The sequence below is a fragment of the Coregonus lavaretus genome (assembly GCF_964263955.1).
Source record: "Coregonus lavaretus genome assembly, contig: HAP1_SCAFFOLD_8939, whole genome shotgun sequence".
Classification (NCBI taxonomy): Eukaryota; Metazoa; Chordata; class Actinopteri; order Salmoniformes; family Salmonidae; genus Coregonus; species Coregonus lavaretus.
Window position 1 is genome coordinate 1 of NW_028158242.1, and position 15000 is coordinate 15000.

Here is a 15000-nt window from a genome sequence, read left to right on the forward strand (position 1 = left end):
CTCTATTTAGGAAAAAAACACTTTTCCTTGACAGAATAATGATTCTCCTCTGACTGGATTTTCAGAAGTTCTTACTTCCACCACTAGAGGGCGATGTCTAGGGGTCTGTACTCCCAAAGTTGTTGACTGTTTTTGTGCTTGCCAGTTAGCCAGCAGTTCTCAGCAGTTAGCAGCCAATGGCTAGCAGTTCTCAGCAGTTAGCAGCCAGTTAGATAGCAGTTCTCAGCAGTTAGCAGCCAATGGCTAGCAGTTCTCAGCAGTTAGCAGCCAATGGCTGGCAGTTCTCAGCAGTAAGCAGCCAATGGCTAGCAGTTCTCAGCAGTTAGCAGCCAGTTAGATAGCAGTTCTCAGCAGTTAGCAGCCAATGGCTAGCAGTTTCTTACTGGTGATAAGAACTGATGATTGCCATGATTTTTCCAAATCATTATTACATTATTTAATGTAACAAATCAAACAAACCTCGTAAATAATTCATTTAGACCCAGCGTTTATTTGAAACGGGCATTTATTTGAAACAGGTGTTTATTTGCTTAAATGTGTGCTGTTGCCCGGCTATTAAAGGGGACAGGCAGCTATTTGAGACTGCGTTTAATTGAAGTTTTAGAGTAGACTGGCTATAGCTAGCTGTAGCATCAACAAGCTATAGCATAGACTAGCTATAGCTAGCCGTAGCATCAACAAGCTGTAGCATAGACTAGCTGTAGAATAGACTAGCTATAGCCAGCCGTAGCATCAACTAGCTGTAGCATAGACTGGCTATAGCTAGCTGTAGCATCAACAAGCTGTAGCATAGACTAGCTATAGCTAGCTGTAGCATCAACAAGCTGTAGCATAGACTAGCTGTAGAATAGACTAGCTATAGCCAGCCGTAGCATCAACTAGCTGTAGCATAGACTAGCTATAGCTAGCCGTAGCATCAACAAGCTGTAGCATAGACTAGCTATAGCTAACCGTAGCATCAACAAGCTGTAGCATAGACTAGCTATAGCGAACCGTACCTTAGCGAGGTAGCATGGCTAAAGGTGGCGCTTCAGTGTGTCAGCAGCAGCAGCAGAACAAGCAGCACAGACTGAGTGACATGTAAAGCATCATGGGTAGGAGAGGGGTCAGGGGTGAGGGGTGAAAGATGAGCAGACGGCGGCGAACAACAGGAAGGGGCGGAGTTATCTGGAGGTTTAGTAGACAGGAAGAAGGAGCCCTATTCTCCAAATATCCCAACGAGCCAATCAGAGTTTGAACTGTGTGTCCTGTTCCCAACGAGCCAAATCAGAGTTTGAACTGTGTGTCGTGTTCCCAACGAGCCAATCAGAGTTTGAACTGTGTGTCGTGTTCCCAACGAGCCAATCAGAGTTTGAACTGTGTGTCGTGTTCCCAACGAGCCAATCAGAGTTTGAACTGTGTGTCGTGTTCCCAACGAGCCAATCAGAGTTTGAACTGTGTGTCGTGTTCCCAACGAGCCAATCAGAGTTTGAACTGTGTGTGTCGTGTTCCCAACGAGCCAATCAGAGTTTGAACTGTGTGTCGTGTTCCCAACGAGCCAATCAGAGTTTGAACTGTGTGTCGTGTTCCCAACGAGCCAATCAGAGTTTGAACTGTGTGTCGTGTTCCCAACGAGCCAATCAGAGTTTGAACTGTGTGTGTCGTGTGAGTGTTAGGAATCTAAAAATCCCTCTCAAACCCACAGGTAGCCTTGTTCCAAACCTCAATCCTTTCCCATAGCCCTCACAATCACAATGATATTTCACTGTCATCATTGAAAAGGAGTTCTCGGAGCGTGTTTGTTTTTGATCCACTGTACTTCCTGTATGATGCAGAGTTCCCACAACTAAACCCCCCCCGTGGACTCTGAAGGCACTACATTGTAGGGAAGGAACCCAGTACCCTGGTGCCGTGGGGGGTGGGTTTAGGAGGGATATTTGTCCAACAGAGCAAGTAGTGTGTGCAGCAGACAGACAGACAGACGAAGCTAGAGACAAGGACCACAGTGCGTTGCTTTCTTTACCCAAAAAACAAACAATTTAACACCTTTAATAAAGCTTCAGTACCAAAAAAAACACAACTTTTAAGAAAAAACACACATCCACACACGATCAATGTACAAAGTCCACAGCAGCTGTGAGCAAGCCAGGCAAAACCATGACAACCGCAACCACGACAACCATAACAAAAAAAAATCAAGTCTAAAACCAGGAGGCAGCAGTGGCAGGGGAGAGGAAAGGGACTCTCTAAAGCGCCTGGGAGTGATGTCACCGCTGTCAGAGCCCCTCCTCTGTGGTCAGTAACCAGGAAGTGAGGTCAGTGAGGTGGAAACATTCAGAATGATGCAGGTTTTACAGTTTTGAGATGACGTGATTCCCTACGGCAAAACATCTCTATCTAACCGTTTAGCAACGTTGTGCCCTTCTGAACGGATCACATAGGGGGTGTGGGTCAGTAACCCAGGGGGGGGTGTGGGTCAGTAACCCAGGGGGGGGTGTGGGTCAGTAACCCAGGGGGGGTGTGGGTCAGTAACCCAGGGGGGGTGTGGGTCAGTAACCAGGGGGGTGTGGGTCAGTAACCAGGGGGGTGTGGGTCAGTAACCTTGATCGAAGGAGTCGTCGTCGGAGGAGCTAAGCCCCGCCTCCTGCAGCAGGAGGGATAAGTGCTTCTGTTTCCTCTCCCGAGCCGCCTGATTGGACGAGGAGGGGGACGGTCTCTTCCTGGGCGGGGCTGTGTGGGGTCGCGACCCTGAGAGGGGGGGACAGTCCGCCCAGGGGACATCCTCTTCAGAGTCAGAGTCTGGTGAATAAACGCACAGTAACATTTTAGTCATTTAGCAGACGCTCTTATCCAGAGAGACATACAGTTAGTATATTCATATTAAGATAGCTAGGTGGTACAACCACATATTACAGTAGTTAGTATATTCACATTAAGACAGCTAGGTGGGACAACCACATATTACAGTAGTTAGTATATTCATATTAAGATAGCTAGGTGGGACAACCACATATTACAGTAGTTAGTATATTCATATTAAGACAGCTAGGTGGGACAACCACATATTACAGTAGTTAGTATATTCACATTAAGATAGCTAGGTGGGACAACCACATATTACAGTAGTTAGTATATTCACATTAAGACAGCTAGGTGGGACAACCACATATTACAGTAGTTAGTATATTCACATTAAGACAGCTAGGTGGGACAACCACATATTACAGTAGTTAGTATATTCATATTAAGATAGCTAGGTGGGACAACCACATATTACACTAGTTAGTATATTCATATTAAGATAGCTAGGTGGGACAACCACATATTACAGTAGTTAGTATATTCACATTAAGACAGCTAGGTGGGACAACCACATATTACAGTAGTTAGTATATTCATATTAAGACAGCTAGGTGGGACAGCCACATATTACAGTAGTTAGTATATTCATATTAAGATAGCTAGGTGGGACAACCACATATTACAGTAGTTAGTATATTCATATTAAGATAGCTAGGTGGGACAACCACATATTACAGTAGTTAGTATATTCACATTAAGACAGCTAGGTGGGACAACCACATATTACAGTAGTTAGTATATTCATATTAAGACAGCTAGGTGGGACAGCCACATATTACAGTAGTTAGTATATTCACATTAAGACAGCTAGGTGGGACAACCACATATTACAGTAGTTAGTATATTCATATTAAGATAGCTAGGTGGTACAACCACATATTACAGTAGTTAGTATATTCACATTAAGACCGCTAGGTGGGACAACCACATATTACAGTAGTTAGTATATTCACATTAAGACAGCTAGGTGGGACAACCACATATTACAGTAGTTAGTATATTCATATTAAGATAGCTAGGTGGGACAACCACATATTACAGTAGTTAGTATATTCATATTAAGACAGCTAGGTGGGACAACCACATATTACAGTAGTTAGTATATTCATATTAAGACAGCTAGGTGGTACAACCACATATTACAGTAGTTAGAATATTCATATTAAGACAGCTAGATGGGACAACCACATATTACAGTAGTTAGTATATTCACATTAAGACAGCTAGGTGGGACAACCACATATTACAGTAGTTAGTATATTCATATTAAGACAGCTAGGTGGGACAACCACATATTACAGTAGTTAGTATATTCATATTAAGATAGCTAGGTGGTACAACCACATATTACAGTAGTTAGTATATTCATATTAAGATAGCTAGGTGGTACAACCACATATTACAGTAGTTAGTATATTCACATTAAGACAGCTAGGTGGGACAACCACATATTACAGTAGTTAGTATATTCATATTAATACAGCTAGGTGGGACAACCATATATTACAGTAGTTAGTATATTCACATTAAGATAGCTAGGTGGTACAACCACATATTACAGTAGTTAGTATATTCATATTAAGACAGCTAGGTGGGACAACCACATATTACAGTAGTTAGTATATTCACATTAAGACAGCTAGGTGGGACAACCACATATTACAGTAGTTAGTATATTCACATTAAGACAGCTAGGTGGGACAACCACATATTACAGTAGTTAGTATATTCATATTAAGACAGCTAGGTGGGACAACCACATATTACAGTAGTTAGTATATTCACATTAAGACAGCTAGGTGGGACAACCACATATTACAGTAGTTAGTATATTCATATTAAGATAGCTAGGTGGGACAACCACATATTACAGTAGTTAGTATATTCACATTAAGATAGCTAGGTGGTACAACCACATATTACAGTAGTTAGTATATTCATATTAAGATAGCTAGGTGGGACAACCACATATTACAGTAGTTAGTATATTCACATTAAGACAGCTAGGTGGTACAACCACATATTACAGTAGTTAGTATATTCATATTAAGACAGCTAGGTGGGACAACCACATATTACAGTAGTTAGTATATTCACATTAAGACAGCTAGGTGGTACAACCACATATTACAGTAGTTAGTATATTCATATTAAGATAGCTAGGTGGGACAACCACATATTACAGTAGTTAGTATATTCATATTAAGACAGCTAGGTGGGACAACCACATATTACAGTAGTTAGTATATTCACATTAAGACAGCTAGGTGGGACAACCACATATTACAGTAGTTAGTATATTCATATTAAGACAGCTAGGTGGGACAACCACATATTACAGTAGTTAGTATAGTGGGACAACCACATATTACAGTAGTTAGTATATTCACATTAAGATAGCTAGGTGGGACAACCACATATTACAGTAGTTAGTATATTCACATTAAGACAGCTAGGTGGGACAACCACATATTACAGTAGTTAGTATATTCACATTAAGACAGCTAGGTGGGACAACCACATATTACAGTAGTTAGTATATTCACATTAAGACAGCTAGGTGGGACAACCACATATTACAGTAGTTAGTATATTCATATTAAGATAGCTAGGTGGGACAACCACATATTACAGTAGTTAGTATATTCATATTAAGACAGCTAGGTGGGACAACCACATATTACAGTAGTTAGTATATTCATATTAAGACAGCTAGGTGGTACAACCACATATTACAGTAGTTAGTATATTCACATTAAGACAGCTAGGTGGGACAACCACATATTACAGTAGTTAGTATATTCACATTAAGATAGCTAGGTGGTACAACCACATATTACAGTAGTTAGTATATTCATATTAAGATAGCTAGGTGGGACAACCACATATTACAGTAGTTAGTATATTCATATTAAGACAGCTAGGTGGGACAACCACATATTACAGTAGTTAGTATATTCATATTAAGACAGCTAGGTGGGACAACCACATATTACAGTAGTTAGTATATTCATATTAAGACAGCTAGGTGGGACAACCACATATTACAGTAGTTAGTATATTCATATTAAGATAGCTAGGTGGGACAACCACATATTACAGTAGTTAGTATATTCATATTAAGACAGCTAGGTGGGACAACCACATATTACAGTAGTTAGTATATTCATATTAAGATAGCTAGGTGGGACAACCACATATTACAGTAGTTAGTATATTCATATTAAGACAGCTAGGTGGGACAACCACATATTACACTAGTTAGTATATTCATATTAAGACAGCTAGGTGGGACAACCACATATTACAGTAGTTAGTATATTCACATTAAGACAGCTAGGTGGGACAACCACATATTACAGTAGTTAGTATATTCATATTAAGATAGCTAGGTGGGACAACCACATATTACAGTAGTTAGTATATTCATATTAAGACAGCTAGGTGGGACAACCACATATTACAGTAGTTAGTATATTCACATTAAGACAGCTAGGTGTGGTACAACCACATATTACAGTAGTTAGTATATTCACATTAAGACAGCTAGGTGGGACAACCACATATTACAGTAGTTAGTATATTCATATTAAGATAGCTAGGTGGTACAACCACATATTACAGTAGTTAGTATATATTCATAAGATAGCTAGGTGGGACAACCACATATCACAGTCGTTGCAAGTAAAAACATTCTTAAATAAAGCAGCTTTCAGCAGAATCAGTGCTAGTAAGAAAGGCAATTACAATGGTAAGGTACAATGGTAAGGTACAATGGTAAGGTACAATGGTAAGGTACAATGGTAAGGTCTTCAGTTGTTTTATTAAATGTTTTATTCGGAGGGGATTGACTGATGTACTCATTGAGGAGGGTTCTTGCAAACATTAGAACATGTTTTAATACATGCATCAGCCAATTAAAATCATTGACGTAGTGGGTTGGAGCATAGCCTGAAGGTAGGGACTCAGGTTGGGGTGTAGGGTTGGAGCATAGCCTGAAGGTAGGGACTCAGGTTGGGGTGTAGGGTTGGAGCATAGCCTGAAGGTAGGGACTCAGGTTGGGGTGTAGGGTTGGAGCATAGCCTGAAGGTAGGGACTCAGGTTGGGGTGTAGGGTTGGAGCATAGCCTGAAGGTAGGGACTCAGGTCGGGGTGTAGGGTTGGAGCATAGCCTGAAGGTAGGGACTCAGGTTGGGGTGTAGGGTTGGAGCATAGCCTGAAGGTAGGGACTCAGGTTGAGGTGTAGGGTTGGAGCATAGCCTGAAGGTAGGGACTCAGGTTGCTGTTCCGTAGGTAAGCACCATGGTCTTGTAGTGGATGTGAGCTTCGACTGGAAGCCAGTGGAGTGGGCGGAGGAGCGGGGGTGACATGAGAGAACTTGGGAAGGTTGAAAACCAGGCGCGTTGCAGCGTTCTGGATAAGTTACAAGGGTTTGATGGCATAACCGGGTAGCCTAGCCAACAGTGAGTTTCAGTAGTGCAGATGGGAGAGGACAAGTGCCTGGATTAGGACCTGCGCCGCTTCCACACTACGCTAACACACAGACACCACGCTAACACACACAGACATCACGCTAACACACACAGACATCACGCTAACACACACAGACATCACGCTAACACACACAGATATCACGCTAACACACACAAACACCACGCTAACACACAGACATCACGCTAACACACACAGACACCACGCTAACACACAGACACCACGCTAACACACACAGACACCACGCTAACACACACAGACACCACGCTAACACACACAGACACCACGCTAACACACACAGACACCACGCTAACACACACAGACACCACGCTAACACACACAGACACCACGCTAACACACACAGACACCACGCTAACACACACAGACACCACGCTAACACACACAGACACCACGCTAACACACACAGACACCACGCTAACACACACAGACACCACGCTAACACACACAGACACCCCGCTTACACACAGACACCACGCTAACACACACAGACATCACGCTAACACACACAGACATCACGCTAACACACACAGACATCACGCTAACACGCACAGACACCACGCTAACACGCACAGACACCACGCACAGACACCACGCTAACACGCACAGACACCACGGTAACACGCACAGACACCACGCTAACACACACAGACACCACGCTAACACACACAGACATCACGCTAACACACACAGACACCACGCTAACACACACAGACACCACGCTAACACACAGACACCACGCTAACACACACAGACACCACGCTAACACACAGACACCACGCTAACACACAGACACCACGCTAACACACAGACACCACGCTAACACACAGACACCACGCTAACACACACAGACACCACGCTAACACACACAGACACCACGCTAACACACACAGACACCACGCTAACACACACAGACACCACGCTAACACACAGACATCACGCTAACACACACAGACACCACGCTAACACACACAGACACCACGCTAACACACACAGACACCACGCTAACACACAGACATCACGCTAACACACACACACCACGCTAACACACAGACACACCACGCTAACACACAGACACACACCGTACTAACACACCCATATATACTGAGTCAGTCTGTAACGGTTTACACACCGTACTAACACACCCATATATACGGAGTCAGTCTGTAACGGTTTACACACCGTACTAACACACCCATATATACGGAGTCAGTCTGTAACGGTTTACACACCGTACTAACACACCCATATATACGGAGTCAGTCTGTAACGGTTTACACACCGTACTAACACACCCATATATACGGAGTCAGTCTGTAACGGTTTACACACCGTACTAACACACCCATATATACGGAGTCAGTCTGTAACGGTTTACACACCGTACTAACACACCCATATATACTGAGTCAGTCTGTAACGGTTTACACACCGTACTAACACACCCATATATACGGAGTCAGTCTGTAACGGTTTACACACCGTACTAACACACCCATATATACTGAGTCAGTCTGTAACGGTTTACACACCGTACTAACACACCCATATATACGGAGTCAGTCTGTAACGGTTTACACACCGTACTAACACACCCATATATACGGAGTCAGTCTGTAACGGTTTACACACCGTACTAACACACCCATATATACTGAGTCAGTCTGTAACGGTTTACACACCGTACTAACACACCCATATATACTGAGTCAGTCTGTAACGGTTTACACACCGTACTAACACACCCATATATACGGAGTCAGTCTGTAACGGTTTACACACCGTACTAACACACCCATATATACGGAGTCAGTCTGTAACGGTTTACACACCGTACTAACACACCCATATATACGGAGTCAGTCTGTAACGGTTTACACACCGTACTAACACACCCATATATACGGAGTCAGTCTGTAACGGTTTACACACCGTACTAACACACCCATATATACGGAGTCAGTCTGTAACGGTTTACACACCGTACTAACACACCCATATATACGGAGTCAGTCTGTAACGGTTTACACACCGTACTAACACACCCATATATACGGAGTCAGTCTGTAACGGTTTACACACCGTACTAACACACCCATATATACGGAGTCAGTCTGTAACGGTTTACACACCGTACTAACACACCCATATATACGGAGTCAGTCTGTAACGGTTTACACACCGTACTAACACACCCATATATACGGAGTCAGTCTGTAACGGTTTACACACCGTACTAACACACCCATATATACGGAGTCAGTCTGTAACGGTTTACACACCGTACTAACACACCCATATATACGGAGTCAGTCTGTAACGGTTTACACACCGTACTAACACACCCATATATACGGAGTCAGTCTGTAACGGTTTACACACCGTACTAACACACCCATATATACGGAGTCAGTCTGTAACGGTTTACACACCGTACTAACAAAGTGTAACTCACTGTAGTCGTAGCTGGAGCGTTGAGAGGAAGAGCGAGGAGGAGGAGAAAACGTCTTCCTCTGACCTCTGACCTTTCCGCCCATCTTCTGTTTCCCTCCTGTTCCAGACGCCGTCCCCCTCCGCATGGGGTCAGAGGGCGTCCGGCGGGTGGTACTGAGTACGGACAGGGAGAGAGCTCTGTCCAGGTCAGAGGGCGTCCGGCGGGTGGTACTGAGTACGGACAGGGAGAGAGCTCTGTCCAGGTCAGAGGGCGTCCGGCGGGTGGTACTGAGTACGGACAGGGAGAGAGCTCTGTCCAGGTCAGAGGGCGTCCGGCGGGTGGTACTGAGTACGGACAGGGAGAGAGCTCTGTCCAGGTCACAGGCTAGCTGCTCCTGTTCACACGCCTTGAAGACCTGCTGGTGAGAACACACACACACACACACCGTTACACACACACACACACACACACACACCGTTACACACACACACACACACACACACACACCATTACACACACACACACACACACACACACCGTTACACACACACACACACACACACACACACCATTACACACACACACACACACACACACACCGTTACACACACACACACACACACACACACACACCGTTACACACACACACACACACACCGTTACACACACACACACACACACACACACACCGTTACACACACACACACACACACACACACCGTTACACACACACACACACACACACACACACCATTACACACACACACACACACACACACACCGTTACACACAAACACACACCGTTACACACACCGTTACACACACACACACACACACCGTTACACACACACACACACACACACACACCGTTACACACACACACACACCGCTACACACACACACACACACACCGTTACACACACACACACACACACACCGTTACACACACACACACACACACACCGTTACACACACACACACACCACGTTACACACACACACACACACCGTTACACACACACACACACACACACACACACACACACACACACACCGTTACACACACACACACACACACACCGTTACACACACACACACACACACACACACACCGTTACACACACACACACACACCGTTACACACACACACACACACCGTTACACACACACTCACACCATTACACACACACACACAAACACACCGTTACACACACACACACCGTTACACACACACACACCGTTACACACACACACACACCGTTACACACACACCGTTACACACACACACACACCGTTACACACACACACACACACACACACCGTTACACACACACACCCACACCGTTACACACACACACACCCACACCGTTACACACACACACACACACACACACCGTTACACACACACACACACACACACACACACCGTTACACACACACACACACACACACCGTTACACACACACACACACACACACACACACACCGTTACACACCGTTACACACACACCGTTACACACACACACACACACCGTTACACACCGTTACACACACACCGTTACACACACACACACACACCGTTACACACACACACACACACCGTTACACACACACCGTTACACACACACACACACACCGTTACACACACACACACCGTTACACACACACACACACACACACACACCGTTACACACACACACACACACACACACACCGTTACACACACACACACACACACACACACACACCGTTACACACACACACACACACACCGTTACACACACACACCGTTACACACACACACACACACACACACACCGTTACACACACACACACACACCGTTACACACACACACACACCGTTACACACACACCGTTACACACACACACACACACACCGTTACACACACACACACACACACCGTTACACACACACACACACACCGTTACACACACACACACACACACACACACACCACGTTACACACACACACACCGTTACACACACACACACACACCGTTACACACACACACACACCGTTACACACACACACACACCGTTACACACACACACACCGTTACACACACACACACACCATTACACACACACACACACACACCGTTACACACACACACACACCGTTACACACACACACACACACACCGTTACACACACACACACACACCGTTACACACACACACACCGTTACACACACACACACACACACCGTTACACACACACACACCGTTACACACACACACACACACACCGTTACACACACACCGTTACACACACACACACACCGTTACACACACACACACACACACACACACCGTTACACACACACACACACACCGTTACACACACACACACACCGTTACACACACACACACACACACACACCGTTACACACACACACACACACACACACCGTTACACACACACACACACCGTTACACACACACACACACCGTTACACACACACACACACACACACACACACCGTTACACACCGTTACACACACACCGTTACACACACACACACACCGTTACACACCGTTACACACACACACACACACACACCGTTACACACACACACACACACCGTTACACACACACACACACCGTTACACACACACACACACACCGTTACACACACACACACCGTTACACACACCGTTACACACACACACACCGTTACACACACCGTTACACACACACCGTTACACACACACACACCCCGTTACACACACACACACCGTTACACACCGTTACACACACACCGTTACACACACACACACACACACACACACCGTTACACACCGTTACACACACACACACCGTTACACACCGTTACACACACACCGTTACACACACACACCGTTACACACCGTTACACACACACACACACCGTTACACACACACACCGTTACACACACACACCGTTACACACACACACAGTTACACACACAAACAAACCGTTACACACACACACACACACACAGTTACACACACACCGTTACACACAGTTACATACACACAGTTACACACGCACAGTTTCACACACACCGTTACACACACACACACACCGTTACACACACACACCCACACACACACACCGTTACACACATACACACACTGTTACACACATCGTTACACACATACACACCCCGTTACACACACACACCCCGTTACACACACCGTTACACCCACACGTTACACACACCGTACCTCCAGAGAGTGACTGGTGGACGGCTCCTGATCCTGCCAACTCCTCTCCTCTCCTCCCTCCATCTCATCCTCCTCTCTGGCACAGTGGAATCTCTTCCTCCCTCCATTCCTCGCCTCAGAGTACCGCACCGTCCTGCCCAGCCTGACACACACACACGTTAGAAACACACACACACACACACACACACACGTTAGCACTCCTTTAGAAGTCCAGTCCTCCTCATGAAGCATGGTCAGTAAATGGAACAGCAGCCTGTCCTCATTCAGTCTCAATGAGAGCTAATATACACACACACACACACACACACACATATATATATATATATACATATACATATATATATATATATATATATATATATATATATATATATATATACAGTGAGCTCCAAAAAGGTGTGTCCAAACCTTTGACTGGTACTGTATAGACCCAGAGATGTATAGACCCAGAGATGTATAGACCCAGAGATGTATAGACCCAGAGATGTATAGACCCAGAGATGTGTAGATCCAGAGATGTATAGACCCAGAGATGTATAGACCCAGAGATGTATAGACCCAGAGATGTATAGACCCAGAGATATATATATATAGACCCAGAGATATATAGACCCAGATACATTACCGGTCAAAAGTTTGGACACACCTACTCATTCAAGGGTTTTTCTTTATTTTTTTACTATTTTCTCCATTGTAGAATAATAGTGAAGACATAAAAACTATGAAATAACACATATGGAATCATGTAGTAACCAAAAAAGTGTTAAACAAATCAGGAGGGCCTTGTAGGTAGCCTGATCTAATGTTTTCCCTAAACAGTCAATGTGTTGATAGAACTTTGCTTTGTTAAAATCCCCAGCTACTTTAAAATGCGGCTTCAGGATACGTGGTTTTCCAGTTTGCACCAAGTCCAGTGTAGCTCCTTCTTGAGGGTCGTCGTGGTAACGGCTTGAGGGGGAATATACACGGCCGGGACTATAACCGAAGAGAATTCTCTTGGGAGGTTATACGGTCGACATTTGGACTTGAGTTCTCGTACGTCGTCACAAATCACACCCCGAGTAGTTAATCATGAAACATACAACCCCCGCCTTTCTTCTTCCCGGAGAGTTCTTTATTCCTATAAACTGAGAACCCAGCTGGCTGTATGGACGGATGGACGGACGGACGGACGGACGGACGGGGGGGGGCGGTATATCCAGAGAGAGCCATGATTCCGTGAAACAGAGTATGTTACAGTCCCTGTTATGTCTCTCTGGAAGGAGATCCTCGCCCTGAGCTCGTCTACTTTATTGTCCAGAGACCGAACATTAGCGAGTGATATACTTAGAAGCGGTGGATGGTGTGCGCGCCTCCTGAGTCGGACTAGAAGTCCACTCCGAATACCTCTTCTCCGCCGGTGGTGGCGTCGTCTTGGAGCAGCCTCTGGGATAAGTTCAATTGCCCTGGGGGGGGGGGGGGTACGAACAAAGGATCCAATTCGGGAAAGTCGTATTCCTGGTCGTATTGCTGGTGAGTTACCGCCGCTCTGATATCCAAAAGTAATTTCCGGCTGTATGTAATAACACAAAAAAACGTTCTGGGCTGATAATGTAGGAAATAACACACAAAATATAATACTGCAAAGTTGCTTAGGAGCTGGAAGCAGAGCTGCCATGTCTGTTCAACGCCATCTTACACTGTCCTTAACGATGACAAGCATATCCATAACATGATGCAGCCACCACTGTCCTTAACGATTACAAGCATACCCATAACATGATGCAGCCACCACTGTCCTTAACGATTACAAGCATACCCATAACATGCAGCCACCACTGTGCTTAACGATGACAAGCATACCCATAACATGATGCAGCCACCACTGTCCTTAACGATGACAAGCAATACCCATAACATGATGCAGCCACCACTGTGCTTAACGATGACAAGCAATACCCATAACATGCAGCCACCACTGTCCTTAACGATGACAAGCAATACCCA

The 15000-nt window shown here is 44.9% G+C and overlaps 1 protein-coding gene and 1 long non-coding RNA gene across 2 annotated transcripts in view; one reads left to right on the forward strand and one right to left on the reverse strand.

Moving 5' to 3' along the window:
• Nucleotides 1-1929: 1929 nt before the first annotated feature.
• LOC311124251 (uncharacterized protein) overlaps nucleotides 1930-15000 on the reverse strand; it is a gene marked incomplete at its 5' end in the record, with an annotated part of 15443 nt that continues 2372 nt past the window's right edge. The window contains 3 exons of the mRNA XM_084198425.1: nucleotides 1930-2778; nucleotides 9805-10198; nucleotides 13015-13156. Of these exons, the coding sequence (XP_084054551.1) occupies nucleotides 2573-2778; nucleotides 9805-10198; nucleotides 13015-13156 (742 nt within the window). The remainder of the gene's footprint in view (nucleotides 2779-9804; nucleotides 10199-13014; nucleotides 13157-15000) is intronic.
• LOC311124252 lies at nucleotides 6285-6706 on the forward strand. Its single transcript, XR_014612742.1, has 3 exons — nucleotides 6285-6337; nucleotides 6495-6597; nucleotides 6650-6706. It is a non-coding gene; the product is annotated as an uncharacterized lncRNA (long non-coding RNA).